Source organism: Mirounga leonina, unplaced genomic scaffold (genome assembly GCF_011800145.1).
Source record: "Mirounga leonina isolate KUSES-001 unplaced genomic scaffold, KU_Mleo_1.0 Mir_418, whole genome shotgun sequence".
In the NCBI taxonomy this organism is placed as follows: domain Eukaryota; kingdom Metazoa; phylum Chordata; class Mammalia; order Carnivora; family Phocidae; genus Mirounga; species Mirounga leonina.
In genome coordinates this window covers 2,635,975-2,663,618 of record NW_023270739.1, presented here as the reverse complement: position 1 = coordinate 2,663,618, position 27,644 = coordinate 2,635,975, and the positions used below count along the sequence as shown (strand labels likewise).

General features: G+C 53.0%; 1 protein-coding gene across 1 annotated transcript in view; it reads right to left on the bottom strand.

The window, feature by feature from the left end:
* Positions 1–24,337, bottom strand: part of SCUBE1 (signal peptide, CUB domain and EGF like domain containing 1) — a 138,500-nt gene extending 114,163 nt beyond the window's left edge. Inside the window, exons 1-3 of the mRNA XM_034987338.1 lie at positions 24,250–24,337; positions 20,465–20,596; positions 1,649–1,777 (exon numbers count right to left, since the gene is read on the bottom strand). Of these exons, the coding sequence (XP_034843229.1) occupies positions 1,649–1,777; positions 20,465–20,596; positions 24,250–24,337 (349 nt within the window). The remainder of the gene's footprint in view (positions 1–1,648; positions 1,778–20,464; positions 20,597–24,249) is intronic.
* Between the last annotated feature and the right edge of the window lie 3,307 nt (positions 24,338–27,644).

The window sequence follows — 27,644 nt, the reverse complement described above, 5'->3', positions numbered from 1 at the left end:
CCTCACGCACAAGCTGGTGCAGTAGACAGCATAATCACCCGGCTTTGAGAGCGGGGAAGCAGGCTCAGGGGTTGTGACGGGAGTGACGGCCACTGGGAGGGGAATGCTGTGCTGGGAGTGCTCTAGGCAGTAGGACACCGTCTCGGTCACTGCTCACGAGAGCCCGCGACGAAGCTGCTCTTTGTACCCTCCCTTTACCAGTGAGGGACTGAGACCTTGAGACATGAATAACGGATCCACAGCCGCGCTTCTGCTCAGTCCCCGGGCTTACCTCCTTAGCTCTAGCTGCTGCGCCCTGTGTCACTCAGCAGCCGGCAGCAGAGGAGGGCCTGGGGGACAGGCACATCTGCTCTGAGACCCTGTACTCTCTGCCATGAGATGGTCCTGCTGCAGACTGCAAACCACCTCTGTTATGAATTATGTCCCCCCAAAGATGCTGAAGTCCTAAAGACCAGCCTTTGTGGAGCTGTAACCTCCAATGGAGATAGGGTCTTTGCAGGGGCGTCACAGGACTAGGGGACTGTGCCCTTGTACAAGAGGGAAATTTGGACACAGAGCAAGGACCATGTGAAAGCATGGGGAGACCATGATCTACAAGCACAGAATGCTGGAAGCTACCAGAAACCAGGCGAGAGGCCTGGGTCAGATTCTCCCTGGAAGCCCTCTGAAGGAACCAACTCTGCTGACAGCTTGACTTCAGATGTCTGGTCTCCAGCCTGGGAGAGAACAAATTTCTGGTGTTTGGGCCACTGAGTTTGTCACATCGTTATAGCCCTGAGTTTGTCACCCTGAGTTTGTCACTCTGGCTCACGAATCACTTCTCACATTATGAGGCAGCTGGCAAAACTGGGGCGGATGGGGGTGGAGGATACCTGAGGGGCATGTGACGGGGACCACTGATTGCCACCCCAGGAAACCACACCTGGGGGCAGGGAGGGCTGCGAAGAGACACACCAGCACAACGACGCTGCTTTCCGATTTCTCTCCTTCTTCTCCTGCATCTTCCTAATTTGATCCAGCAAGCTTGTGTTACTCTTCTAAATTTCATACAACTGGCTTAAATCTATGTACTTGAACCATGAGAATCTGGAGGCATATGAGTATACTTGTGATGGGCTGCACTGTGTTCCCCAAATCCAGGTGTTGAAGCCCTGACCCCCAGGACCTCAGAACATGACTTATCTGGAGACAGGGTCTTTCAAGTAGTAACTGGGTTAAAAATGGTTGTTGGGAGGGGCCTCACTCCAATAAGACTGGTGTCCTTATAAGAAGAGGCGATTAGGACACACACACACACACACACACACACGGGCAGAGAGAAAAAGAGAGGGCATGAGAAACCAGCTCCATGTAGGCCCAGAGAGAGGACTACGTGAACACACAGCAAGAAGACGGCCCTCTGTGAGCCAAGGAGAGAGCCTCAGAAAGAGGCCTCACACCTACCAACATCTTGCCCTTGGTCTTCTAGCCTCCAGAACTGTAAGAAAATAAATTTCCTGTTGTTTAAGCCGGCCAGTCTGGGCCATTTTGTTCTGGAGGCCCCAGCAAAGCAATACAAGGAACCAGAGGAGCACGAGCCTTCCCACCGCCCCCAGCACTGTAGGCTGGAGCTGAGGCCCAGCGGGCAGGGCACGGCCGCATCACTCACCCAGGCAGTTGTGTCCATCGTGGGCCAGCATGAAGCCATCAAAGCAGGTGCACCTGTAGTTCCCTGGGATGTTGATGCACTCGTGCACACAGCCCCCATTGTAGTAGTCATTCTCACACTCGTCGATGTCTGCAAAATGAGGGCCGGGAGAGGGATCAGAGGAAGGGCCTGGGAGTCCCCTCTCCCTCCTACCACGGAAGCCACCCTAGGGCGTGACTGGTTCGGGGATAACTCTATAGGTATTCACTAAAGTCCTTGCTGGAGGCTGGGGCCCCAAAGATGACAAAGATGAAGAGCCTGGCGCTGCAATAAGGCCGGCCACCTCCTTACGGGGCAGTGCAGGATGCTCTCACCACAGTGAAGCAGGTAAGATTCGCACCCAGCTCTGCCTCCCTCAAAAGCCTCTCGACAATAGCAGCATGCGGGGGCCCTGTCTAAAACCCGCCCCCCCTGGAAACCGGCTCTCTTCAGTTTACGTGAAAGCCTCCCAGAGATGGAGAGCTCATGACTTTGTGAAGTGGGGAGTACTGAATAAAATGAACCTTGCATACCACCAAAAAACAGAACCTCTGGAATGAGAGAGAAGTCCACATCCTCCGCCTAGTTTCCTTCCACAGCAGCGCCTGAAGCCTGAATTTCTAGGGCTCCAGATTCCTTGTTATAACAAAGGCTTCTGTCTCATAAACAATGGCCAGCAGCCTTTGTAAAGGTCACCTTTTTTGCTGCTTAAAGTCTTTTTTTCAACATTTCCCATCAGGGGTCAAAGGGCTATCGTTCTGGAGCTCCAGATTTGAGAGGCCTCGGAGAGTAATAGGAACGCGCCTAGTTAACACCCAACGAGCGCTTCTATACCCAAGTAGAGAACCCCGTATGTCATTCCGTCCTCACACCCCACAGTAACTAGGGAGGTGGGCACTGTCATCCTTACTCCAACTTTACAAGGGCACTGAAGAAAGCGGGGCACAGGGAGGCCAGACCCCCGCCCAAGGTCACACACCTCGGAAGTGGTACGAGGAGGATTTGAACGAGGCAGCCTAGCTTGGGAGCTCCGGAGCTCCGGGGGGCCCAGGCTGCCACATCACCGGGAGCAGCGAGCAGGGGGTGCCGGGGCCCAGGGAGAACCACCAGCATTGCCTCGGGCCTCGGTAACCCCGGCCCAACGGCTCCCGGGGCTCGCTGTCTCGGTCCACGCTCGCCCTGGCCTCCACAGACAACCCAGGGAGTCTGGGAAGAGGGAGCGGAAGTGCCCACCTGGGGGAACCGGAAGTACCGTACTCAGTGGAACCGGAAGTGTCCGAACTAAGCGCAACCGGAAGTGCCTCACAGGAACAATCAGTCCCTCCCCTCTGGGGTCAAAGAGGGGGGTCTGAAGCCAGGTTCCAGCTATGAGCGCTGGCCCGAAGAAGAGAGGGGACTGAAGGCAAGCCTGGCTGCTCCCTTAAAGGCCTGGGGAGCTGGCACAGAGACACCCAGCTCCATGCTTTCTCCATGCTGGTCCTGAGGGCAGAGCTACACACAGTGGAGGAAACCCATGGGGGCCAATTAGAGTTCGCAGGTGGGAATGTCCATTGAAAAACAGGCTCTCTCGGGAGGGAGGGAGCTCCCTAACTCCGGAGGTGACCAAGCACTGTCTAGACATCTGCCTGCCAGGGACGCAGCCAGTAGAGGGGATAACTTCAGTGAAAACAACAGCACAAAAATGCCAGAAAACAGAGCCTGGGCTGTGCAGTCCACTTCTTGTGCCCACCCATCCAGCCATGATGAGGGAAAAACAAAGTAGCCTGACTCTGCAAAGGTGCAAGAGACAGAAGCTTCTACCCAACCTGCCTGCAGTGGCCATCAGCATCAGCTGGGAAGCCGGCTCAGTTCTGCAAGTCATTTGAATTGTTTTTAATCATTATATTTAATACGCTTAAACATTTTAAACAACATTGAAAGAGGATTTAAGATTTTATGTTTGAAAGGGCATACAGGTTTATGAAGATTGAGATATTGATTACTTCTCATTCTCTGCAGCCCTGACCTTTTGCCAAAGCCCCAGATATTTTTCCCCCTGAATCTCCCAGACACTCCAAAGGCAACATGGCCCGACTTCAATTCATCAACCTGCACTTGCCTCGGGTTCCTTGTCCCTGTGAATAGTGTTATCCTTCCATCTCTCCACAGACATCGAATCAGCTACCAAAGCATGGTTTTTCTACACCCTTAACATGGTTACAGTCTGCTCATTGGTCACCTATTCCACCACCTGCTCAGCATGGGCATCATCTCTCATCCAATCTGAACCAGCAGCCCCAGACCATTCCCTCCCTTCTTTTCTTCATGTAAACAGGTGGCTCAGGAGAAGATGGCCTCGTCCCAACTCTGGGGTGGAGCCTGGTCGTCTAACAAACAGCATATGTAGCAGCAGCTCTTGGTCCCAGGGTGGGCACATGACTTAGGTCGGATCTGTGATACTGAGGGGAAGCACTTTTACTCCAAACTTGGGTAAAAGAATTCTCTCTCTCTCTCTCTGTCAAGTTGTACCTCAGAAGGAATTATGCAGATATTTACTGAAACACACACCAGCTGACTTAATTTTCACAGCAACCCTCTGGAGTGGTTATTTTAACTTCATTTTATGGGTGAACAAACTAAAGTGCAGAGAGGATAGGTAATTGCTCAAGGTCATATAGTAAACGGCAGGGCAAGGATCAGAACAGAGAGGTCTTTAAGTCTCAAAACCGTGTGTCCTTTCTAATAAGTTAGAATACCCATGACATGCCAGGCATTGGCAAATTACTTTATACACATTATAACATGCTTGGCACATCTATACTGTGTGCTGAGGAGGTATTATCTCATCATCCAAACACCCATTTATCAATTTCTCCTTCCATATGTCAGTTCATGCTAAACTCTATTCATCTAAATATCCAGTCAGCTGACCATCCTTCCATTTATCCAATCACCTATTATTCATCTATCCATTTATCCAGCCAAATATCTACCCATGTATTTAAATATGCATCCACCCATCTAAATATTCAGCCAGGCACTCATCTTTTTATTCGTCTAAACATCTAAACATCCATCCATCTGACATCCATTCACTCATCATCCATCCATCCAAATGTCTAACCACCCATCCATCTATTCATTGATTCAAACACCCACCCATCTATACACACACACACACACCCCTACCCACTCATCATCCATCTATCCATCCATTCACCCATCTATTTACATATGTATTCATCCACCCATCAACTTCTTCAAACATGATCCATCTAAACATCTGACAAAATACATACAATAAGATAAAAAAAAATAACGTTAGGAAAAAGAAAAAGAAATGAGGATCGAAGAATAAGAGAAAGCTGGTGAAAGTATGCAAATACACTTGGTAATTCCAGCACAATTTCAAAAAGTTGGTCACAAATATGATTCTGAAATTCCCAGAAGCCACAGCAAAGAAGGAAATACAGAGTCACCACATCCATAAAATGCAATTAAACTGGTTTCGATGGTGCTAAGGTCTAAGAAAAATGTCTCTGCCCCTGGTTAGGCTCATCATATGCTCCAATTTGCTGGGCACAGTTGCACTTTATGCTGCTGTCTGGGTGTAATGATTGACAGCACACTCTCCCTCTCAAAATAATAACCTATTTGGTCACCATACCCAGAAGGCATTATAAAGACATTGCTGAGTAATCAATAAAACAACTCTAGCCTTTTCCTTCCCATCACACCCTATAGTGTTGGCCACCATAGATGCCAGTAGGCAGAAGAGTGCAGGAATGTTCACTGCTCATACCTCTTCCCTTAATTTATCTCCAAAGGATTTCCCCCAGATCCAAGCATCTCTTCGAACCATCAGTTCCGGGGCGCCTGGGTGGCTCAGTCGTTAGGCGTCTGCCTTCGGCTCAGGTCGTGATCTCGGGGTCCTGGGATCGAGCCCTGCATCGGGCTCCCTGCTCGGCGGGAAGCCTGCTTCTCCCTCTCCCACTCCCCCTGCTTGGGTTCCCTCTCTCGCTGTGTCTCTCTCTGTCAAATAAATAAATAAAATCTAAAAAAAAAAAAAAAAAAGAACCATCAGTTCCTCTCCAATCCCCAGGCCTGACGTGTTGCCACAGCGACCTAGGCCAGCCTGCAGCATCGGCTCACAACTAACCCCCCTCCCCTGATTTCTGTGTCTGTGTGTCGAATTTTGGTTTTTGTTTTTGTTTTTTTTAAAGATTTTATTTATTTATTTGACAGAGAGAGACACAGCGAGAGAGGGAACACAAGCAGGGGGAGGGGAGAAGGAGAAGCAGGCTTCCCGCGGAGTGGGGAGCCCGATGCGGGGCTCGATCCCAGGACCCTGAGATCATGACCTGAGCCGAAGGCAGACGCTTAACGACTGAGCCACCCAGGCGCCCCTGTTGTTTTTTCTTTTTTATCATGGGAGCCTCCTCCTTTAATACATAAGAAATAAACACACAAACAAATCAACCAAAAAAGTCTCTGCCAAAGCAAGTGGATTTATTTGTTAAAAAACGTGTCCATGAGGGGCGCCTGGGTGGCTCAGTTGGTTAAGCGACTGCCTTCGGCTCAGGTCATGATCCTGGAGTCCCTGGATCGAGTCCCGCATCGGGCTCCCTGCTCAGCAAGGAACCTGCTTCTCCCTCTGACCCTCCCCGCTCTCATGTGCTCTCTCTCTCTCGTTCTCTCTGTCTCAAATAAATTAAAAAAAAAAACAACAAAAAAAAACGTGTCCATGAGCCACCAGTCCTGGAGGAGGCCCCATGGGCCTCTGAGATGCCCGGCAGGCTGGGACCACTTTTTAAGGACTGTTAAAGCCAGAGAATGAGGAACAGGCGAATGGGGTAGGGAGAGGGTGAAGGAATGGAGGGGGACAGAGCCAAGCTCTCTGGATGTTTATTCTTGAAGGACTATTGTGGGTTGAATTGTGTCATTCCCAAAGATGTATTGGTGCCCTAACCCCTGGTATCTGTGAATGTGACCTGATTTGGAAATAGGATCTTTGCAGATGTAAGCAAGTTAAGATGAGGTCATGCTGGAGTAAGATGGGCCCTAATCTAATGACTGGTGTCCTTATAAGAAGACAGAAATTTGGATACACACAGAGAGGATGTTAGGACTGAGAGGAGAACACCATGGCAAAACACACAGATGCGCAGAAGAGAGCGGCGTGATGACCACGGCAGAGACTGGAGGGAGGAAGCTGTGTGACAGCCAGACGTTAGTGCTACTCCCATTTTGCTGATGTGGAGGCTGAGGATCAGCATGGCTGAGCACCTAGTCGCCCAGCCCCTGGGCAGTGGTTGTGTTCAAAGCAGAGTCTATACCTGTTGGAGCCATGTCCTTAGGGTGCACGAGATGAATACTTTTCAAAAGTGCGTCATGCGGGGCACCTGGGTGGCTCGGGTGGTTAAGCGTCTGCCTTCGGCTCAGGTCATGATCCCGGGGTCCTGGGATCGAGCCCCACGTCTGGCTCCTGGCTTGGCAGGGAGCCTGCTTCTCCCTCTCCCTCTGCCTCTGCCTCTCCCGTGCTCATGCTCTCTCTCTCTCTCTGTATCTCTCTGTCTCAAATGAATAAATAAAATCTTTCAAAAACAAAAAAATAAAAGTGTGTCATGGTCCAAAAAGTTATTAAGGAGGAAAGTGGGAAGGAGATGTCACGTGCCTCATTATTTTTATTTCCAAGGTGTATACCTACCCTTGAGGTTGAGGGATGGTGACAAGGAAGGTTCATACGAGTGGAAACAGTAGGATCTGACCTGAGTGCTGGGGATGACAAGTCCAACAGCTCACCCTAGCCATCCCTGCTCCTTCTCTAGCTTGGATGTTTTTTTTTTTGATTATGAAAACTCAGTTCTCAACAGAAAACAGCTCCGAACATCACAGAGCAGAGAAAAGCAGCACAGGAATGGCTCATGGGATTTTTAAAAGCACACACGGTTTCATTTTTCCTATATTAAAGGCAGCGTGCACACACGATTCCCCAGCTGTGCTTGTGGGCCAAGAGTAGTGGTTTGGAACTCGAATGGGATGAGTTCAGTCTTTTTTTTTTTTTTTTCCATTTAATTCAAAATTGATTCTAGTTGCACCATAAAATATATATTTATTCTGTGGTGCCTAGGTTCTAAAAGATTGCATTGCGACATGTCAGACCTCCTCCTCATTTTATTTTCATACTATCTCAGGGCATTTTCCTAAAAATCAGGACTGACTGCAAAGGTTCTCAAAACGAGGATTTTTTTTTTTAAGCCCCCTGCTCTCCACTTTCAGAGATCATTACTGAAAAACGCCTTCTCGTTTCCCCTTGAAATTGGCATTTTTCTTGACATTCCTTGCAGACAGTGGAGACCAAACGCTCTAACAAAGACCCCTTCCCTGGCTGGGTGCTAGCCCGTCTTCTCCTTTGTCTGGGGGCTTTAGGAAAAACCGTGCACTCCTCAGATCAGGCAACCATTCTGGGAGAGATGTATGGCTTAGGAAGTCGAGTCCTTATTGGTGAATAAATCTTAATCCGGTTTGTTGGCTAATTACGCTCGAGGGAAGGTAGTTTTGCGGGGCCGCCTAGCAGGAAGGATTAAGCCTCCTGTCTCTGGTGCCACAGGGTTAAGCTCTGGGTTTGTAATGATTGAGTAATGAGACCCGGCTCTCTGTGGATCCCTGGCATCCATTGATCAGGTTTCCCTTCTGCGGAGACAATGCCAGAAGTAGGCCCAGCAGTTAATTATGGGAAAGGTCAAAGGTCACACAAAACCAACACACATCTATATACTTTTTCATTCCTAACTGCACACAATGACCATGGCTCAGTCAGAGGGTGGGAAGGCCCTCCCCACTGCCCACCTCGTGATCCAAAGTGACCATGGGGTCCGAGCTGCTTGCTGACCTCCCCCAGGGGCTGGTGCAACTTTAGGCCACCACACTTTTGCTCATGCTGTTCCCTCGCCTGGGGCTCCTTCCTCTTCATAGACACCTCTGTCCGTCTGCAGGCTGAGCCCCAGCATCATCTCCTACCTGCAACCTCTGCTGATCCCCTGGCAGACAGGACTCCTCCTCACTCTCTGGGCCCCAGAGCCCCATGAATGGACACCACCCATTACTCTTGTTTGCCATGTATCTGTCCTTTGGGCCTGCAGGTTCCGTGGGGGCAAGAACTGTGTTCTGTTCAGTGTAAGCTTCAGACATAGCAGAGTGTGCTCAACAAGAGTCTGCTCAACACTGAACAAATGGATAATCATCATAAGCATAGCCTCCGTCGACTGACCCCCACCCATGTGTAGACGGTATGCAGGCCCCTCACTGATGACCACCCTGAGAAGTGCGTACCAACATCTTTATTTTGTAGCAGGGGAAACCAAGACCCAGAGAAGTTACCTCCCCTGCCCAAGATCACACAGCTAAGACAAGTGAAACCAGAAAGGGAGCCAGGCCACCCGACTTCCAAGTTAATGCTGTCTTAGTCACAAAGGACCACATATTGTAAGACTCCATTTACATGCAGTCTCCAGAAAAGGCAAATCTATCAAGAGAGAAAGTAGATGAGTGGTTTTCTTGCGCTGGGGGGCTGGGGAGTGATGGCTAAAGGGTGCAGCTTTCTTTTTTGGATAATAAAAAGGTTCTAAAATTGACTGTGGTGATGGGTACGCAGTTCTGTAAATGTACTAGAAGTCACTGAACTGTACACTTTAAATGAGTGAATTGCATGGTATGTGAATTATATCTCAATAAAGTTGTTTACTATATACATATATATTTTAGAGAGAGAGAAAGAACATGAGCATTCGCAAGCAGGGGATGGGAGAGGGAGAGAAAGAGACTTTTAAGCAGGCTCCATGCGCAGCACAGAGCCCGACGCTGGGCTCAATCTCACCACCCTGAGATCATCACCTGAGCCGAAATCAAGAGTCGGACGCTTCACCAACTGAGCCACTCAGGCTCCCCAGTTGTTAACAATTTTTAAAAAGTTAATGCCATCACTGCCCTCATCTGTTGCACTGGCTGGGTCACTGGGTCTCTGCCTGGATGCAGGGAAACCACAGGATGCTCATTCTTAATTGACCTCAAATGCCACCTGCCTGGTGTGGGCTCACGGTGGGTGTGTGGCTCCCAAGCCCCAGGCGGAATTTTCCCACCAAACCAAAGGACAAGACCCATTGATTATTCCCTTTCTCCCTCAAAAACACCCTGAACCTTTTGCTGGGGGCTGTTTCCAGACTCTGACATCAAGCTTAATGTCAGAGCAACCTGGTCAAGGGAAAGCTGATCTGTCAGAATGTTCTAGATGGAAGTGAGGAGGTGCCGCAGGCTGCCAACTCAGATTTGAGGCCCCCAACTCTCCCCTCTGCCAATTATAGGCATGGTCATTCTCCAGTCCCTTAGCAAAAGGCCAGGAGAAGCCCAAACCCCCCAACCCCCCCAAACTGCAAGCTCCGAGGGGCTGCTGCCCAGGCCCAACCACCTCTGAACTCAACAGGAGGACAGTCAGAAACATGTAGCTGCCAGAAAGCTGAGCCACCACTCAGAATGGGTAAGCTGGCACCCCCAAGAGCTCCTCCTATGCCCCCATTGGATTTTATAAGGGGTAACGGAGCCCAGAGATGGGAACTAAGGTGCTAATCTTTTTTTTTTTTGAAGATTTTATTTATTTATTTACTTGAGAGAGAGAAACAGCATGAGAGGGGATAGGGTTAGAGGGAGAAGCAGGCTCCCCGCGGAGCAGGGAGCCCGATGCGGGACTCGATCCCAGGACTCCGGGATCATGACCTGAGCCGAAGGCAGTCGCTTAACCAACTGAGCCACCCAGGCGCCCCTAAGGTGCTAATCTTATCAGCAAGTCAGGAACGGACAACAACTTGAACGCAAGACTCGAACCTCGGGGGCCGCCCTGTGGGCTCAGGCCATGGGCAGGCCTGAGCTGGCCTGGTGCAGTCTGCTTTTCTTCTTTCTCTCTCCAAATCCCTGGTGCAGTCTCTCTCCAACACACAGAGCCACGGCAGTGAGAGCTCCTCACCAGACGGCGTCTCAGTTGCTGGTGGCTTACCCCTCACCATGGCCCAAGCGGGAAGGCCGAACTTCCCTTATCACAGAGAAAGAAACTGATGCTCAGAGAGCTCAGAGATCACTCAGCCAGTAAGAGACAAAGCTGATACTAGAACTCGGGCAGGCTGGTTCCAGACTCTGCCCTCCTAACCTTGACACAATCCTCTGGAGAATTTCCCAGTCTCAGTGACCCAGGAAGTCAGGGCCCACAGTCCTTGCTGAGGATCAAGCTGCCTCCCTGCCTCCTTCCCTCCTGTACCAACGCCTTCCCCAGCCCAGACCCTGGCCACAAGGAGCCACAGGCCTTGGGGGATCATGACCTGGATACAGACGACTCATCTCAAATGAGGAGAGCCTCCCCTGCCAACACACCAGCCAGGCGCAGGCCCGTCTACAGGGCTTCCAGTGGGAAGGGACAGGTTAGTCACCTAACAGTCCAGCCTGAGCCCATCTGCCACCCCCAGAGACTAAGCCAGCATTAGGCACCACTGTGGCAAGGAGCATGCTGAAGAAGGAGCTGCCCACCATGGCGGCCAAAGGGATCTGGGATCTCCTAGCTCTAGCCCTGAACTCTGTAGTCAGCCCGCTAGGGCCCAAGAGGCCCACAGATCTGCCCCAGGTCACACAGGGCTGGCACCTAGATCTCCATGGACCTACGCCTAGCTTTACTCCCCCTGGTACAAGGGGCAGGAGGCCCAGAAAGGAGGATGGTGGCTCCTGGAGAAAGGAGTACATCCTGGAGCCCCAGAAGAGAGTAGGGAGTGATTGATACTGGAGTTGTTATTAGCCAGGCCAGAGTCCAAGCTGGCTGGCTGACTGGGCTCTTAAACTCTCTCCTCCCAGGACTGTAGCCCTGGCCCATCTGGAAGACCCCCCTGGAGCCCCTCCAAGGCCCCGTGACCTTGCCCGTACACACAAGCCCTCTGGCCCTCTTTGTCTCAAGGCCTTGGGGGAAGGCCGCCATCCCTTTCAGTAGCATCCAAAGGCCGACAGGCCCGCAGTTTATTTTCTTAGAAATAATGGTTTTTTCTGGTTAGCATTCCTCAGATGGAAAAACAAATATAGCCACCGTAATAAGAAGCGGCCAAGAGGAGGAGAGCCCAGAGGAAGGGGCAGAGAGGGGCCTGTCGTCCGGGGCAGGGGCTGGGGCTACGGGAGTGGGGGCAGGGGAGAGACCCTCTAACCCTAGGAGAAATTGGGATTTAGAGGAAAAGGAAAACACCACATGCAGGCCCTGGGCTGCCTTCCACACGCTCTCGTCCGCGGCAGGATGACCCTCCCTCCTCCTCCCACCTCTGTCTGCTCAAACGCACCCCTGCCCAGCAGGTGCCATTGCTCTGACTGGTTGGATCAGGAACCAGGCCTCTGGAAGGTTAAGTCACTTACTGGACTTACTGAGTCAGCCGAGCCCAAAAAAGGCCTCTGCACCCATTCTGTAGATGGCTTCATGGATGGTCAGAGCTGGGAGGGGTGCCCGCTTTCCTAACTTAGCCTGGATCAATGTCTCTCTGGGGAGCCTCTCTAATTTCTTCCCTCCCAAGGCAGAGATCCATACTCTCTCTTCTTTGTCCCCAGTGTGGTCTGTGTTTCCACCACTGCATTTTCCACGCTGTGTTATGTTCACATCTTTCCCAGTCCGACTCTCCCACTGACCAGAGAGGTCAGGAAAACATGTCTTGGCCTCAGCACCAAGCCTGGCACAGAGTCGGTGCTCAGCGAACATTCTCAATGCTAAACTGAGTCTAGTCCAGTGGATCCATTTTACAGATGGGTACACTAAGGCTCGGGGAGGCTAATTTGCCTCCCCGATGCTTAAAAGTCAATGGTATGACATTTTCACTTTTCATTTTCATTTCTCCATCTAAAAAGGAAAATTCCAAGAAGCCCAAACTCTGCAGCAGAGCTGGGCCCAGTTGCAAGCAATGGTAATTGCTAGCTGACAGCAACTTGGAATTTTAAGTCACATCTGACTTCTTCCTGCCTGCTGGTCTGCTAGACTAGAGGGCTTTCATCTTCAGTGAGGCACACATTAGCATGTATAATTGCACGTTTTAAGACTTGAAGAAGAATTTCCCCTCCCCACCCAGCCCACCTCCTACTGCCTTTCCTGGCCTCCCAAAAAGATTTTTATCTGGAGTTTCAATAAAGTGTGCAATAATGATGAGGAAAATGATTTAATAAGGTTGTAGACGTTATTCCCTAAGAAGGCCAATTGGTTTCAAGGTTTTTTTTTTTTTAATTTCTGATGTTAAGCTAAATGGATTGCTGAGTGTGTTATTACGAGTTTTGTTAAAATGCCTAATAGCATGCCCTGTAATCTACCTGATTTCAGTGACTGACAAGTAGGTACTGGAGATATAAAATTCAGGAAGTGGTTATTTACATTCATTACATACATGCTAATTTTGTGATCTCTGATGCCCACAGGTTGTCATTTTTTTCCCTTTGCATAAAAAAAGGGAGAAAATAATAATACATTTGATATTCTGTGGCCCAAACAAAAAGTTATTTCCCCCAAGAGTTTTAATTATAGTATTCTGGAAAAGGCCCGAGTTGGAACTTGCAAGTGGAATAAACGACTTGAATAAATAGTCTAAAAAATTAAGTACACATAGAAGGGGTGATGTGCACTGCTGGTTCAGACTAAACAGTGATTATCGAGAGGGTCTTAGTTATTTAAACAAGCCATTTGAGGGCGGTTTGCTCCTCGTTTGGGGCCTGGTCCTGATTATAAACGAGAGCTTTTAATTAAAATTAGTAAGACCCAATTCAAGCTATAATTTGGTCCTTTTCCTTAGCAAATGTCTATGAAAACAAAGCAATTAAGATGAAATGAGTTGAAGCATTTAAAAGGGATGAAATGCCCCCTCCGCGCCCCTGGCCTGCCCCCTCAGCAGAAGGAGCATAAACAGGCCCAACTAATTCAGACCAGGAGGACAGCATAAGGGTCTGGTGAGCTGGGGGATGCATAGGCTTAGCTAAATGAAAAGAAACAGGGGAACAGACTGTGCAAAGGCCCTGGGGTAGGAAGGAGCTGGCAAGTTTGGGGAACCAAAAAGTGAGTGATGCTGTGCTGTGGTCGGGGGGGGGGGGGGAAGGGTTGAGAATAACAGCAGCTCGAAGTGATTAGCTGAGTGCTGGGCTCAGCCTGAGGGATGTCCTCTCTTAGCTGTATGGATGGGCGGTGTGCTTTGAGCCCCTTGCATTCACAGGGCCAGGCTCAGATGAGCTGGTGGCAGCTAGTGGGGGATATGAATAAAGGAAAGGGTCTCTGCAGCTTCCTCTATGACTCCACAGCTAAGGAACTCTTCCCACTTTGTCCAGACAGGCTGCTGGGGGCCTTGCCCATGGCCGGGACCCCATGGCTGCCTGGGGCTGGATCCAGGCCCTGTGGCTTCTCAGCTGGGTGACCTGGCTAGAGACTGACCTCCCTGGGCCCGAGTGCCCCAAACTTACTCTGCCATTGGCCTACACCAGATGTCCTCAGACTAGCCTTTTCCCTTGTCAGGCCTCAGCTTCCTTACCTATAAAACCCCCCAGAATTTGGAGGCTCTGGGAGGCCTTTCCTGGTATCCCTGGGACTTATAATGGTCACTCACTATCCACCGACACTAGCTCTGGACCCAGCCATAAATGAAGTCACATGGGTCATTGCAACCAAGTATCAACAGGCACTCTGAAGAAGCGATGCTCACAGGTGACATGGGCAGCAGGGAAGGCATCCTGGATGATGTAACTCCTGGAACTCATCCATCCACCCTTTCACTCAACAGATGCTTTCCACGTTCTATGCCAGGCCCAGCACTGGCTTCCAGGGAATGGAGCAGACCAGGTCACAGACACTGCCCTTGTAGAGCCCACATTCCAGGAGGAGACACTGGGAAACATAAATGCAGGGTGACATGGACCAAAGCGGAGGTGTGTATGGGTTGGGGGAGGGCAACAGAGAGAGCTGGTCATCTGTAAAGCATGGGGGCTCCCCTGGAGGCCCCTTCAAGTCGCATCCAACCATGCACATCCACGAGTGTACCTGGAGTTACTTCAGATTCTGTCAAGATGCAAATCATCAAGAAAACACGGATTTATCCCCAGCCTTGCCCGGAGCCTTTCGGAACCACCCGAGGCACCTCAGCCTGGCTACAGCAAGCCCCTTGCCAGCATTAAGCTGACCACACGGGGATCCAAGGTTGCTCTCTGCCTGGCTGCAGAGAAGGGGACAGGCTGCCTAAGATGCTGGGTTTGCTGAAGGGGTTTTCATAACCAGCAGCAGCTTCAGGATGAAGCAGTTAAGGGTATGAGAGGCTCAGTCGGCCCCACGCAGGGCTTCCCATAACCTGGGTCCATTTCCTGTGAAGAACTAGTGAGACTGTGGAAGCCACGTTCTCTGAGCACACTTTGCTGAGACTCTGTCCTCTGTGCTTATCACAGTAAACAACAAAGTCTATCAGATCTGTAGGATGGGGTGCTCACTCCCCCAAGACTCCAGCCCCAGCCTCTACACAGCCCCATACCAGCTCAGCACCTGCAATGAAAGGGCGCAGCGAGGGAAATGGGTTTCACTTAAAGTGGAAACTGCTGTCTGGAGGGGGCTGTGATCAATTATTGGTGTCTGCTCCGGCAGAATGTGGCAGCCTCTTTGCCAGCCCTGCAGTAGGTTTCGTGGAAAAAGGAGAGCCTTCTGTCACTCGTAATTTTTATCGTGCATTCTTGGTGAATGGTCATCTGTGAATGGCACACGTGTCTGTATATCTCTATGGGGATATGGACATATGCATATGGTTCATCTGAATAGTCAGTGAGCCAGAACACCCCATTTCCCAGCCATTTTAGATCCTGGCAACTGCTGGAAAAAGACAAAGTTCACCCCTTTTCATTTATTGAACAACATTATGATCATCGACATTATCATGAGCATCAACATCATCAACGTGATGATGATCAATATTGTGATCAGTATCGCCCAACATTGCCATCATCATCATTACCACCATCATTATTACCATTGTCATCACGAACATGGTCACAACATCCTTGTCCTCACCCTCATCATCACCATCATCACCACCATCACCATCATCATCACCATCATCATCATCATCACCATCACCATCATCACCATCATCATTATCATCACCATCATCGTCATCACCACCACCACCATCATCATCATCACCACCATCATCACCACCATTACCACCATCATCACCACCATCATCACCACCATTACCACCATCATCATCACCATCATCATCATCACCACCATCACCATCATCATCATCATCACCATCACCATCATCAACACCACCATTACCACCATCATCACCACCATTACCACCATCATCACCACCATTACTACCATCATCATCACCACCATTACCACCACCATCACCACCATCATCATCACCACCATCATCACAGGAACAGCAGGTAAAGCTCACATAGCGCGTACTACGTACCAGGCTATGTTCAAATGCTTTATGCCCGCTACCTCATTTAATTCTCACACTATCTCTGTGAAGTAGATATTATTGTTATCTCTAGTATATAGACAAACAAATGGAGTTGAGTAACTTGCCCAGGCTCCACAGACAGGATCTGAAACCATCGTCTGTCTCCAAAGTCCTTGCTTTAACCACTGTGCCCAACTGCATATTGAGTGCCTATTCCTCCTCTCAGAGCAGAGCTACAGGTAGCAATAACCGCTTGCAGAACACAGTGTGAGAAATGGGCCTACCAAACCTGGGCTCTGGTCCCAACTCATGCAACACCCCTGCCTCCTCAGGCCTCCATTTTCCCAACTGTAAACCAAGGAGGTGAATGAACATCTGAATGATCTCCAAGCTCCCTCAGGCCACCACTGCATGTGACTAGCCAGCCGCTCCAGATTTCAAAGCCTCCAGAAATCTCTGCATGGTCCTCCTGGGGAAGCTGGTGGGGGGTCTGATGGCCCGTGGGGGAACACTCCAGCAGGCTCCATTAATTCTGACTGATGCCTGTCCCCAGTGGGGAGAAAACCTCAGTGCAAGTGGGACAGTGTCCACTCAGGTCCCCCAAAACCTTCACGGAGGGTTTAGGGAGTGAGTGGCCAAATGGTGTCCTCTCAGTTCTTGACCACTAGTCTCCATACTGTTGTGTGTTTTTTTTTAACATTTTACTTTATAATTTATTTCAGAGAGAGAGAGAGAGCGCACATGAGCAGGGGGAGGAGCAGAGGGACAAGCAGACTCCCTGTGGAGCAGGGAACCCGATGTGGGGCTTGATCCTAGGACCCTGAGATTGTGACCTGAGCCGAAGGCAGATGCTTCACTGACTGAGCCGCCCAGGCTCCCCATTCCCCATACTGTTAACAGGGCAACTCCACAGGTACCGACTTACCACCATTTGACCCTGTTGATTAAGAATTTCTACAGATATATAATTTCAGCTCATGCAGCCTGACCCAGATCCAGAGCTCCTTGAGGGGAAGGGCAAGGTTGTGCTATCATTATAATTTCTGAGGCAGGCAGCACTGAACCATCTTCAAAGGTCTTCACCATTGAAGATGTCATCAAACGAGTCTGTTCACACTACCTCTCACAGCCTGAAGCCACGGTGAGAGGTGGTGAGAACAGATGACAGAGACGGTGGCAATGACAGTAACGGAACCATCATCTACTGTATCCTGAGTGCCTACTGTGAGCTGGGCACCATGATGGGCAGGACTTCATTCCATCTTCAGGACGGCTTATGGCGGGGGGTATCTTAGGCCCATATAACACAAGAAGAAACTGAGGCTCAGGAGGGCAAATGACCACCTAGACTTTCACACTGGAGGAGGGCTGCAACCCAGACTCCCATCCAGAGGCCGGGCCTGTTCTTGCTTTCCTCTCCCATTAGACAGGGTGGAGAGGACACCATGACAAGAGCGGGTCCTCACATGGCACCAGCCTGCCACTTCCCTGCCGCCCGCACAGCCCCTCCGTGGGCAGCTTCTATCTATGTGGCTCCTCATCTCCTGGGAACCCCAGTCTGGGCAAAAGACAGCCAACTCAGACGAAACATTTTCTGCACACCTATGCTCATGCCAGGCTCTGCCCCTGGAGCGGGGAAGATGGGGACAAGCCTGAAAGGCAATCTGGGGGCTCACTGTGAGCCCAAGTTGGACAACTTCCATGTGGTGGGCCCCAATGCTGAGCCCATGGCCAGCCCCCAGTAAATGAGCTCACTGTTCAACAGGAGAGCACAACACATAATTATAATCCAAAGGCGGAAGTGCTCTGATTGGGGCACCTGGGCGGCAGTAGGTTAAGTGTCTGACTCCTGGTTTCTGCTCAGGTCGTGATCTCGGTGTCATGAGCTCAAGCCCCACATCAGGCTCTGCTTGGCACCAAGTCTGCTTGAGATTCTCTATCCCTCTCCCTCTGCCCCTTCCGCCTGTGCTCTCCCTCTGCAATAAAAAAATAAATCTTTTTTTAAAAAAAGAAGTGCTGGGCGCCTGGGTGGCTCAGTCGTTAAGTGTCTGCCTTCGGCTCAGGTCATGATTCCAGGGTCCTGGGATTGAGCCCTGCATCGGGCTCCCTGCTCCGCGGGAAGCCTGCTTCTCCCTCTCCCACTCCCCCTGCTTGTGTTCCCTCTCTCGCTGTGTCTCTCTCTGTCAAATAAATAAATAAAATCTTTAAAAAATAAAAAATAAAACTAAAAAAAAATTAAAAAGGAGTGCTATCATGGGGGGTGCCTGGGTGGGGCAGTCAGTTAAGCGTCTGACTCTCGGTTTTGGCTCAGGTCAGGTCATTATCTCAGGGTCATAAGATCAAGCCCTCTCGTCTGGCTCTGCGCTCAGCATGGAGTCTGCTTGAAATTCTCTCTCCCTCTGCTCCCCCTAAAGAATCTTTAAAAAAACAAAAAGAAGTGCTATGATGGAGAAAAGCACTTAATGTGGCTTTGTGTGGGTGTGTATATGTGTAATCGTGTAGAAGCAGAGGTATCAGGGAAGGCTTCCCAGAGGAGGCAAATCTAAAGCCTGATTAGGAATTGGCCAGGACACAAAGGGTAGAAAAGGGGCTCCCGGTAGGGGGGAAGACCTGAGCTGGGGCTCAGAGACATGGCGCGGCCTCGTGTGGGGGTGTGTGGCCAGGACACGAGGGCTATTCAGGGTTTCAGGAGGTGAGGGGCAGAGGCCATGACAAGAGGACACAGACATAGAGGCCCCTGGCAGTTCCAGAAGCACATTTACAAGCCTCCTCCTCTCCCAACCTTATACTGAGCCAGCAAGTCTAACTCCCAACCTGGGCTCAGGCAGAGTGGAGAGCTAAAGCTGGACTCCGAAGGGCTTCAGGGAGACAGGCAGGACACAAAGTGTGGGCCTCCAGGTCCGGGGACAGCAGGACGGAAACCTAAGGAGCTGGGCTAGAGAAGGAACAGGCTGGGTCAGGGGCTTAGACAAGCAGAGAGAGAGGGTTGCCCTCGGTCCTCCCTTGCCAGAGCACTGGGACTGGAGCAGGGAGCAGAGAGTCAGAAAACCGTCATGTTAGAGCCCACACGTGCCACATGGATCCTCCAGGCCCTGCCAGCAGGGGGCTAGCCCATGCTACCAGGCTTTTTGCTCATGACCTCTACCTGTCTCCAGCCTGGCCTCCTTCCAGAGGTCTGTGGGTAGGTGCCAGCTCTGCACTCAGGCTTCTGGGCCCCAAGCAAGGCCAGAGATGTGGCCAAACCAGGCACGATCCAGGCCGTTGCCATTTGCCCAGCACTCAGCCTTAAGGAGACGCCCAACAAGTGAGATGGACGAATCTTGTCAGCACCCCAAGGAGGCCTAGCTGCATCTCCTACAAAGCTCCAGCTCCTACAAAGCCTTACACAGAAGGGATGGGCACCCATCGTACTCTCATGGGTCGCTTTCCTAATACGAGTCTCACGCTTTGCAAAAGTAAGTTGGCAAAACGTGGGGAGAAGCAATCAAGATGCTAGGGAGCCGTGGGGTGGAAATTCAGGTCCTGGGGTTTAGTACTCGTCATGCCCTGCAGAACCTGGGGTCTTATTTCTCTCGGAGCCTCAACTTTCCTCATCTGTAAAGTGGGGAGAGACAGGGAGGATTTGGATCAACGATTCTCAGCCGGGTGTGCACACGGGTCATGGAGAGAGAGGTTTCCAGCTCCCTGATGATGGGCTTCCCCAGAACCACATAGAATGGCCACACAGCCCCTCCCTGACAGATGCTCCCATGAGTTCCATCCATCCGTCCAAAGACAGCCAAGGCTACTCTTCTCTGACTTCCAGCTTGCCAGGAAGGCAGTTTCCAGTGCCAAACAGTCACACCAAAACCCCAGGTGCAGGGAAGAAAGGCCGGACAGACAGACGGACATGGCACAAATCTATGTCTTTTCCCAAGCTCTCGTACCTGAGCCAGCCCACAAACGCTGTGGCTGGCCACTAAGCAGGTCCTTTGGGGAAGCTAAGGCCACACGGGGTGATGTGGGTGGTTTCGAAGTTAGGAACCTGGGGAGAGGGTTACCCCAGGCCTGTACCCCACACATATCCCATCAGGGACAGAAGGAGGAACATATCATTCAACACTTCATCTCATTTAAGACAAAACGAAACAAAAGTTTCAATCCCAGCACAAGTTAAGTACCCTTTGACTCCAAATTCCTCCCTCCGGGGAAGCAGCTCAAGTTCCCAAGAAGCCCCCGGCCTCCCTCCCAAGGCTGAGTGAGGCATGCCACGGGGCGGGCACTGACCACATACAGGGGCCGTGGCAGCCACAGGGTCTGGCTGGGAGGGCCGGGCTGGGCTCACCTTCACACTGCCTGCCTTCGCCTTTGTAGCCCGGCTTGCAGAGGCATTTGTAGGACTTGGGTGTGTTCTGGCAGATGGCATCGATGTGGCAGTCATCCGTGCCCTCCGAGCACTCGTCCACGTCGACTGGCCCTGGGGGGAGGGGAGAGGGGAAACCACTGGTGAGGTGTGGACCGGGCGGCAGGCAGTAATGGCTGGGGCCAGGGAGCTCCTTCTGCCCCCCCCCCCCATCGACCGCTGGGGTAATTAACAGTACTAGCCATCACACGACAATCCGGCGTGACAAGTGGCGGCTGGTAGCATTTTGGGGGCAGCTACTCTGTGCCAGACACAATGCTACCTAAATGTGGGCTCCCATTTATTTTCATGACGGTCCCATTCAGTTGGTCTATTACTCCTGCTGGAGAGATGACAAAACCCGAGGCTTAGGAGCACCGCTGGGAAAGCCTCTCTGTGTGTCTTGCTCTCCCCACAAGCACTGCTCCATCCCTCCTCCAGTCTCCTTATTCTAGAATTCAGAGCCAGAAGGGCCTTGGAGGAACTTAAATCTATCCCCTTGGGGTTACAGTGCGGGGTGGGGCAGGGGCAGGAAACCAAGGCTAGAATGGAGCAGCGAGCAGAGGCCAAGCCAGGAGGCCCAGAGGGGTGACCTGACCCCACTCAGCCCAAGGCTGTGGAAATAGAGGATTCTTCACCTAGCTTCCACACCCCCGCCTGTGGTGGCCAGGGAGCGGTGCAGCCACACCCTCAGTGGGGTTGACTGGGCTCGACCGTGGTTCTCACCTCCCCATCCTTTCTCCTCTCCACCTCGGACACCTAGCACCTGGCTCTCAGATCCCAACTTCCAAACTCAAGTTCAGTCTAGGTTTTGAGGGCTCCTGGCACTCCCCACCTCCCACCCCAACACACACATATACACCTTCAGTCTGGAATAGCTGTTGGCCAAAGTAATGCAAAATAGATTCTGTGTTTCTGTCTATACACCCATCTCTCTCTCTCTCTCTCTCTCTCTCTCTCTCTCACACACACACACACACACAACACACACACAGCACAGAGCTCAAACCGGGAAAAGGACCCTCAGGACACAGGATAGCACAGCCAGAAGAACCTTAGTTATAATATGGGTTACAGATGAGAAAACTGAGGCCCAGAGAGGTCTGCTGTAGGTCAGTAGCTCATTAGGGGCCAAGACTGGAGCTCAGATCCAGAGCTTTCTATGGGCCATGTTACTTCCAGCTAGTCACGAATAAAATAAGGATGGTGGCAGATAGAAGGACCCAGAAGGGCCGCACAGGGAACCCTCAGCAGCTACCCTGAGTGCAGTCACCCAGGGGCAAGTCTGGGGAAGTCCTGGACTCCTCTCTTCATGACTCCAGTCTTCCCCTAGACTGTCGGGTTCCTGAGACTGTCCATTCTGAATTACTCCCCTGGCTGGCATCAGGGCTCTAAATCTGTGGGGGGCCTCTCTAAGAGAATAGAGCTCCTCTCTAAGTCTCTAAGGGCTCCAGCCTCCCCCAAAGGAAGAGAGGCATCAACAAGAAGCATAAGAGCAAAATTCCCTACACATGCACGCGCACACACACACACATGCACACACGCGCATGCAGGCACACCCAGCAGGTGGCGTCACTTCTCAGGGTGGTTGTATCTGCTCAGGTCAGCAGCCTGTCCTCTACAGCTGCCCAGGGGAAGGGGGAACGGGAGCCAGGAAGCAGTCAGAGCAGGAGGCCAGAGCCAGCCATCAGATGGCCAGGGGCCAGCAGGAACATCAGGCCAGCAGAACATCCCCTTCTGGGGAAGTGACAACACAGGGACCCCCATGCAGGGTTAGCACGGCCTCAAGGGCAGGAAGCCAGAGGCCAGGGAGGGCCAGTCTGCATCCTTCCAGTGGGGAGGCCTGGGGCCACTTCTGAGATAGGACCAGCAAGGGAAATGGACCACGGATACACATCCCAAGGGTCAGTGTACAGGAACGAGGGGAGGGAAACTGCCTGGTGTTCTGGAGCCCCTTTTGCCCCGTATCCCTAATCTCTGACCTAGGCAGGTATCCTCGTGGGGAGGGAAATGGATGAAGGTTAGCCACGGGACTCGTGGCGGGGGGAGGGTGGCGAGACAACTCCCAACACATCTCCTAAACGTGACTTTAGGTGGGGGCTGGGGAGGACAGGAGCCACAGGCCATTTGTTCCCATGGTCTGCCCCTGCTCCCTGCCCAGGGCTGGGGACTCCCTCCAGAGGGCAGCCCAGCCCTTCCGTCGCTGCTTGCTTTGACTTTGGTTTGCGTCACAGCACAAGGCTTTCAGGGGGTGGGACACAGAGGAGGGACAGAGAGGTGGAGAGAGGCACATACAGAAACAGCCAAACAGGGGCGAAGGATCCTAAAGTCGGTGAGAGACACCTACAGACACGGTGGGGGCTGTGGGCCACAGGGCCCAGCCTCTGCGGGTTCCAACTGTGAAATAGTTTAAATGGCCTGGCATCCTTAGTCAGGGTGCGACTCCCAGGAATAGATTCCTGTGCCACCAAACACAGACTTCGGGGAGCCCAGCATGGCAGCGGGGGCGGGGGGAAGCCAAGGAGAGCAGAAGCAGGCAGGGTACCCCCCACCCCTCAAGGAGAGAGGGAGGAAGCTCCTCCAAAGCTGTGGGAGGAGACACTGTGCTTTCAGCTTTGTGGGAGCACCCCTACCAGACAACCATGAGAGTGGGAGGGGAAGGAGAGGGCGCTGGGGAGTTCCCTGTGAAATCCTGCCCCCGCCCCCAGCCTCTGCTGCCTGCCCCAACCCATGCCCCAAATGCTGCGGATCCCGGATCCCAGATCCCCCCATTTCCTCCTTCAGTGCCTCCTGCCTCCCTCTCCTGGGCCTCCTCCCGGAGGTCCCAAGTCTGGTCTCCCCTCCCTCTGGTTCCCATCCATCTCCTTCCCTCTGTGTCAGTCCCTCTGCAACCCCCCCCCCCTTCCTGTCTGTCTGTCTGCCCATCGCTTTCCAACCATGTCCACTTCGGTCTTTCCCATCCGTCTGTCTTGCTCCCTCCCTATCCCCCACCCCCAGTCCTCTTGTCTCTTTCTCTCCTGTACCCTCGGCCTCCACCTCTCCTCCTCTCTCTTCCTTCCATCCCTTAGTCTGTCCCTCACATCTCCCTTTATCTGTCTTTTTCCTTCCAGCTGCCTATTTGCCTCCTTCTCTCTCCCTTGGGTTTCCTCCTTCCCCTCCGGTCTTCTGGTCTCCTCCCTACTCTTCGTGTCTGTCTTTCTCTGGGATTCTTTCTGTGTCCTTTTGTGTGTTCCCTCCGTGCCTCTCTTTCTGTCCGTCCGTCCCTCTATCCACCACCTCCCCCATCCCCTTTCTCTCTAGGTCAGTCCTTTTCCCTGGCTCCCCTCCTCTCCGTCTCCCCTGTGGGCCTCCTTCCGCCCGCACGCCCCTCTCCCCTGGGGGAGCGCCCGTCGGGCTCCGGGGTCCCCACTCCCTCCCGCCTGCGCTCCGAGCGCCGGGGCTCCCCTCCGCCTGTCGTCGCGCTTTCTTTCTTCCTCCCGCCTCGCACTCCCTCCCCCGGGGCCCCAGCCCGTCCCGCCCCTGCTGCGGCCCCGCCGGGCTCCCGGAGCCCCCGGGCCGCGGAGCTTCGGGGAGGGGGCGCCCGGCGTCGGCCCCAGAAGTTACTTTGCAAAGAGGCGGGGCGGGGCGCGGGGCCGCGCGGGCTGCAGCCCCCTCGACGGCGCGGGGCGGGGGCCCACCCGGGACCCCGCCGCCGCCCTGAGCCCGCCGCCGGCCCGCTCGGGGCTTACCTGGGAGCCCGCTGCCCCCCGCCAGCCGCCCGCGCGCGCCCAGGGCGAGCAGCACGCACAAGTGCCAGCGCACGGCCGCCGCGCCCATGCTCGCTGCGAGCCTGGCCGGGCCGGCCGGGCGTGCGGGCGTGCGGGGCGCGGGGACCCCTCCGACCGGCCGCTCGGCGAGCGCTCCTCGCTGCTGGCTCCTCGGCCACCGCTCGGGCTCCCAGCCACCGAGCCGGCGCGGCTGACGAGCTGACAGCCGTGTGCTCATTGGCCCGCGGCTGCCGGGGGCGGGGCTATGCGCGCGGCCGGCCAATGGGCGCCGGCCGCCGGCCCGCGGGGGGGAGGGGCGGGCGTCGGGGGCGCCCCCTCCCCTCGGGGCGGGCGGCAGGTTGTGGGGTGGGGGCCGGGGCCCGCTCCGGTGGCCGCGGGGTGCACAGTCTCCGCCGGGCTGGGGCTCGCTCGGAGGCTGCTCCCTTCCCCGGCCCCTGTCCCCACCCCCCATGCCCTAGTCGTCGAGGGTGACCGTCCCTCCGGGGGCAGCCCTCCCATCTCCCCAACACGCACATTCTAGGGAGAGGAGGGAGGCTGCCGAGCGGCCCTCGGAGGTGGAGAAAGGCCCGGAGACATCCATTTGCAGTGAAAGAAATGGGAACGCTCAAAGCAGAATTGTGCACTCGTCCAGTCGGGAAATGTTTATTGAGGACCTACTGTGCGCCCAGCGAGGGCAATGCAGCGGTGAACGAAAGGAAAAAAATTATGAGGATCGATTAAAAATAGACGTTCAAAACAAATGAACTTTTTTTTACCGCTCCCCAAAGGACAATGGCTCATAAGTGTGCTTGTCATAGGACAGCTGCAGGATCCGCATCTGGAAAGCTCCCTGATGGACAATGCCACTTTGCAGGCAGTCCCTGCCGGTGGCGCAGCCCATCTGTGCGTTGACCCCTTAGCCTGCCCACTTTGATGCCCTGAGTATTCAGGGCCTGGGGCCTCCGCAGTGACAGGCCCGGGCAGGCAGTTGATGGGCTGGGGGCTGGAGGAATCATCACTGTCCTTCCACCCAAGCACCACTCAGGCCTGGCCTGGGAAATACACCTGACACTTGGTGGCCTTTGGGGCTGGACCCAGACCCCCGCCCGGGAGGCACAGCTGGAAATAAATGGCCCCTCTCAGCCCCAGGCAGGACGCTTTAAGGGAAGAAAGTTCAGCAAACCCCAAGGCCCATCTCCTTGACAACCACCAATAAGAGCTCCTTTTTTCTTCTCCTGCTCTCCAGGCCCGACTCAAAGACAAGACCTTCCTCTTTTTGTCCACTCTGCCCGCCTGGGTCTGCGCCTAGCTTTCCTTTCCATACCAGCTCCCTTCCCTGCCCCCAACACACACACACACACACACACACACACCCCTCCCAACACACACCCTCAGGCATACAGACACACTCAAACACATCCTCACAGACACACATTCCTGCATACACACTCACATGGTCTTCTGTAGACAATCACTGCAATTCTGAAAAGTTAAATCTGTGTCCAGCCACCCTCACTCCCAACCTGACTTCCTATCACAAATAGCTCGTGACACTGGCCTGGTGGCTGAGGCAAAGGGTCCCCAACTTGGGGGACCAGAAAGAGCCAACTATGGCTGTCCAGGAATAAGAGGGGAGGGAGGTGCTGCTCTCTGCCTCCTCCAAGCCTTAGCCTTGTCACTCCAGACATTTCCTTCTGCATGGTCACTCCTAGCTGGTAGCTTAATTTCGAGGACCCCCTTATCTTTATAGGCTTTATTTTGTCCTCCTCCCAGTTGTGTGGTTTTGGTTTCTGGGGGAGAAAGCTCCCTTAGAAACACACATTGTCTCGGGCATCAGTGACAAGGGCAAGTGATGTGAGTTTGAGGGCGAGGTCCTTTTGTGGGGCCTCTAACTGACCAGAAATGACGAATTTTAAAGTGCCTCTTCAGGGGCGCCTGGGTGGCTCAGGCGTTAAGCGTCTGCCTTCAGCTCAGGTCATGATCCCAGCGTCCTGGGATCAAGCCCCGCATTGGGCTCCCTGCTTGGCAGGAAGCCTGCTTCTCCCTCTTTCTCTCCCCCTGCTTGTGTTCCCTCTCGCTATATGTCTCTCTGTCAAATAAATAAATAAATAAAATCTTTTTTTAAAAAAGTGTCTGTTCATCAGGGGCACCTCACTCCTGGCCAGGTGCCTTCCAAGCTTGATGGCAGCAGACTCAGTCCGTCTAGATCAAGGAGGGAATGGATGCAGTGTGATAGCTGTTTAGACTGTGACCCCCATAATCTGGGGGCAGCTCTCACTCATATCAAGTTCTTGTCCCCAGCCTGCCCCTGTAACGTGGGCAGAGGGACAAAACATGGCTCCTTCCGGGAGGAGACTGTGGTCTGTGCAGAGGAGCCAGGGAGCAGGGGACGGGAATGGAGAAGAGACACACGTGTAAGTCTCCGCGAATGTGCTAAAGGCCGTGGCAGAGAAACAGGTGGTTACATCTGCTCCTGGGGTGGCTAGGGAGGCATCCTAGACCCTAGAGTTGGGCACAAAATATGAGAAGGAGATTTTCCTGATGGTCGAGAGAATGTGCCAAGGTCCACTGAAGAAGGTGGGGACTAAGGAGTGAGTGTTCTCGAAGTACCTTGCAAACTCTAAAGCACTGCACATGTGTGATGGTGACATGGTGGAGAGCTGCCCACAGAGACGGCGGCATCTGTGTGGTGGACCTGGCTGGCTGGGTGAGAACACGTATGCCTGGACTCCAGCCAGGGGCATCTCGGAGCCTCTGGAAACTGAGCTAGGAGAGTGGAGGCTCAGGGATAATTCCCACAGTCACTTTGGGAGGGAACACTCCATAGCTCCCCATCACCTTCCAAGCAAGCCCTGAACGCTTTGTGCAGCTAACAAGGCAACTGTAGCAGTCCCAGCCTTGTGTAACCACAGGCCCCCACAGACATCCTGCTCTCACATCCCTGAACCTTTGCCTCTGCCGGAAGCACCCTTCATGTCCTTCTTCACAGAGCTCACCCCTTCTCTGCACACACCCTCAACTCCTGTCCCATAGCTGGGTGTAGGGCCTCCTCTGGGCTCCTACACACCTGGGGGCTGTCCCATCCCAGTCAGGCTCACCTTGGGTTTCACGTCTGCCTCTTCCCAAACTGGGGTTCCTGAAGGCGGGGCTCACCCCCATCTGCATCTGGGATCACAGCCCCCCGCTTGGGCCTAAGAAATTATTGTTGAACGAATGAACAAAGAAACAAGACAGACATCATTTAACCAAGAATTCACATCGCTCCAGGGAGTGGATAAAGATTTTTTGGCTATTTAATGGGGTTTGAGGGGAGTGAATCCAGCTGCCCACGCCCTCCTGGCCACCCGCATCCTCTCTGCCAGGTGGGGAAGCTGGGC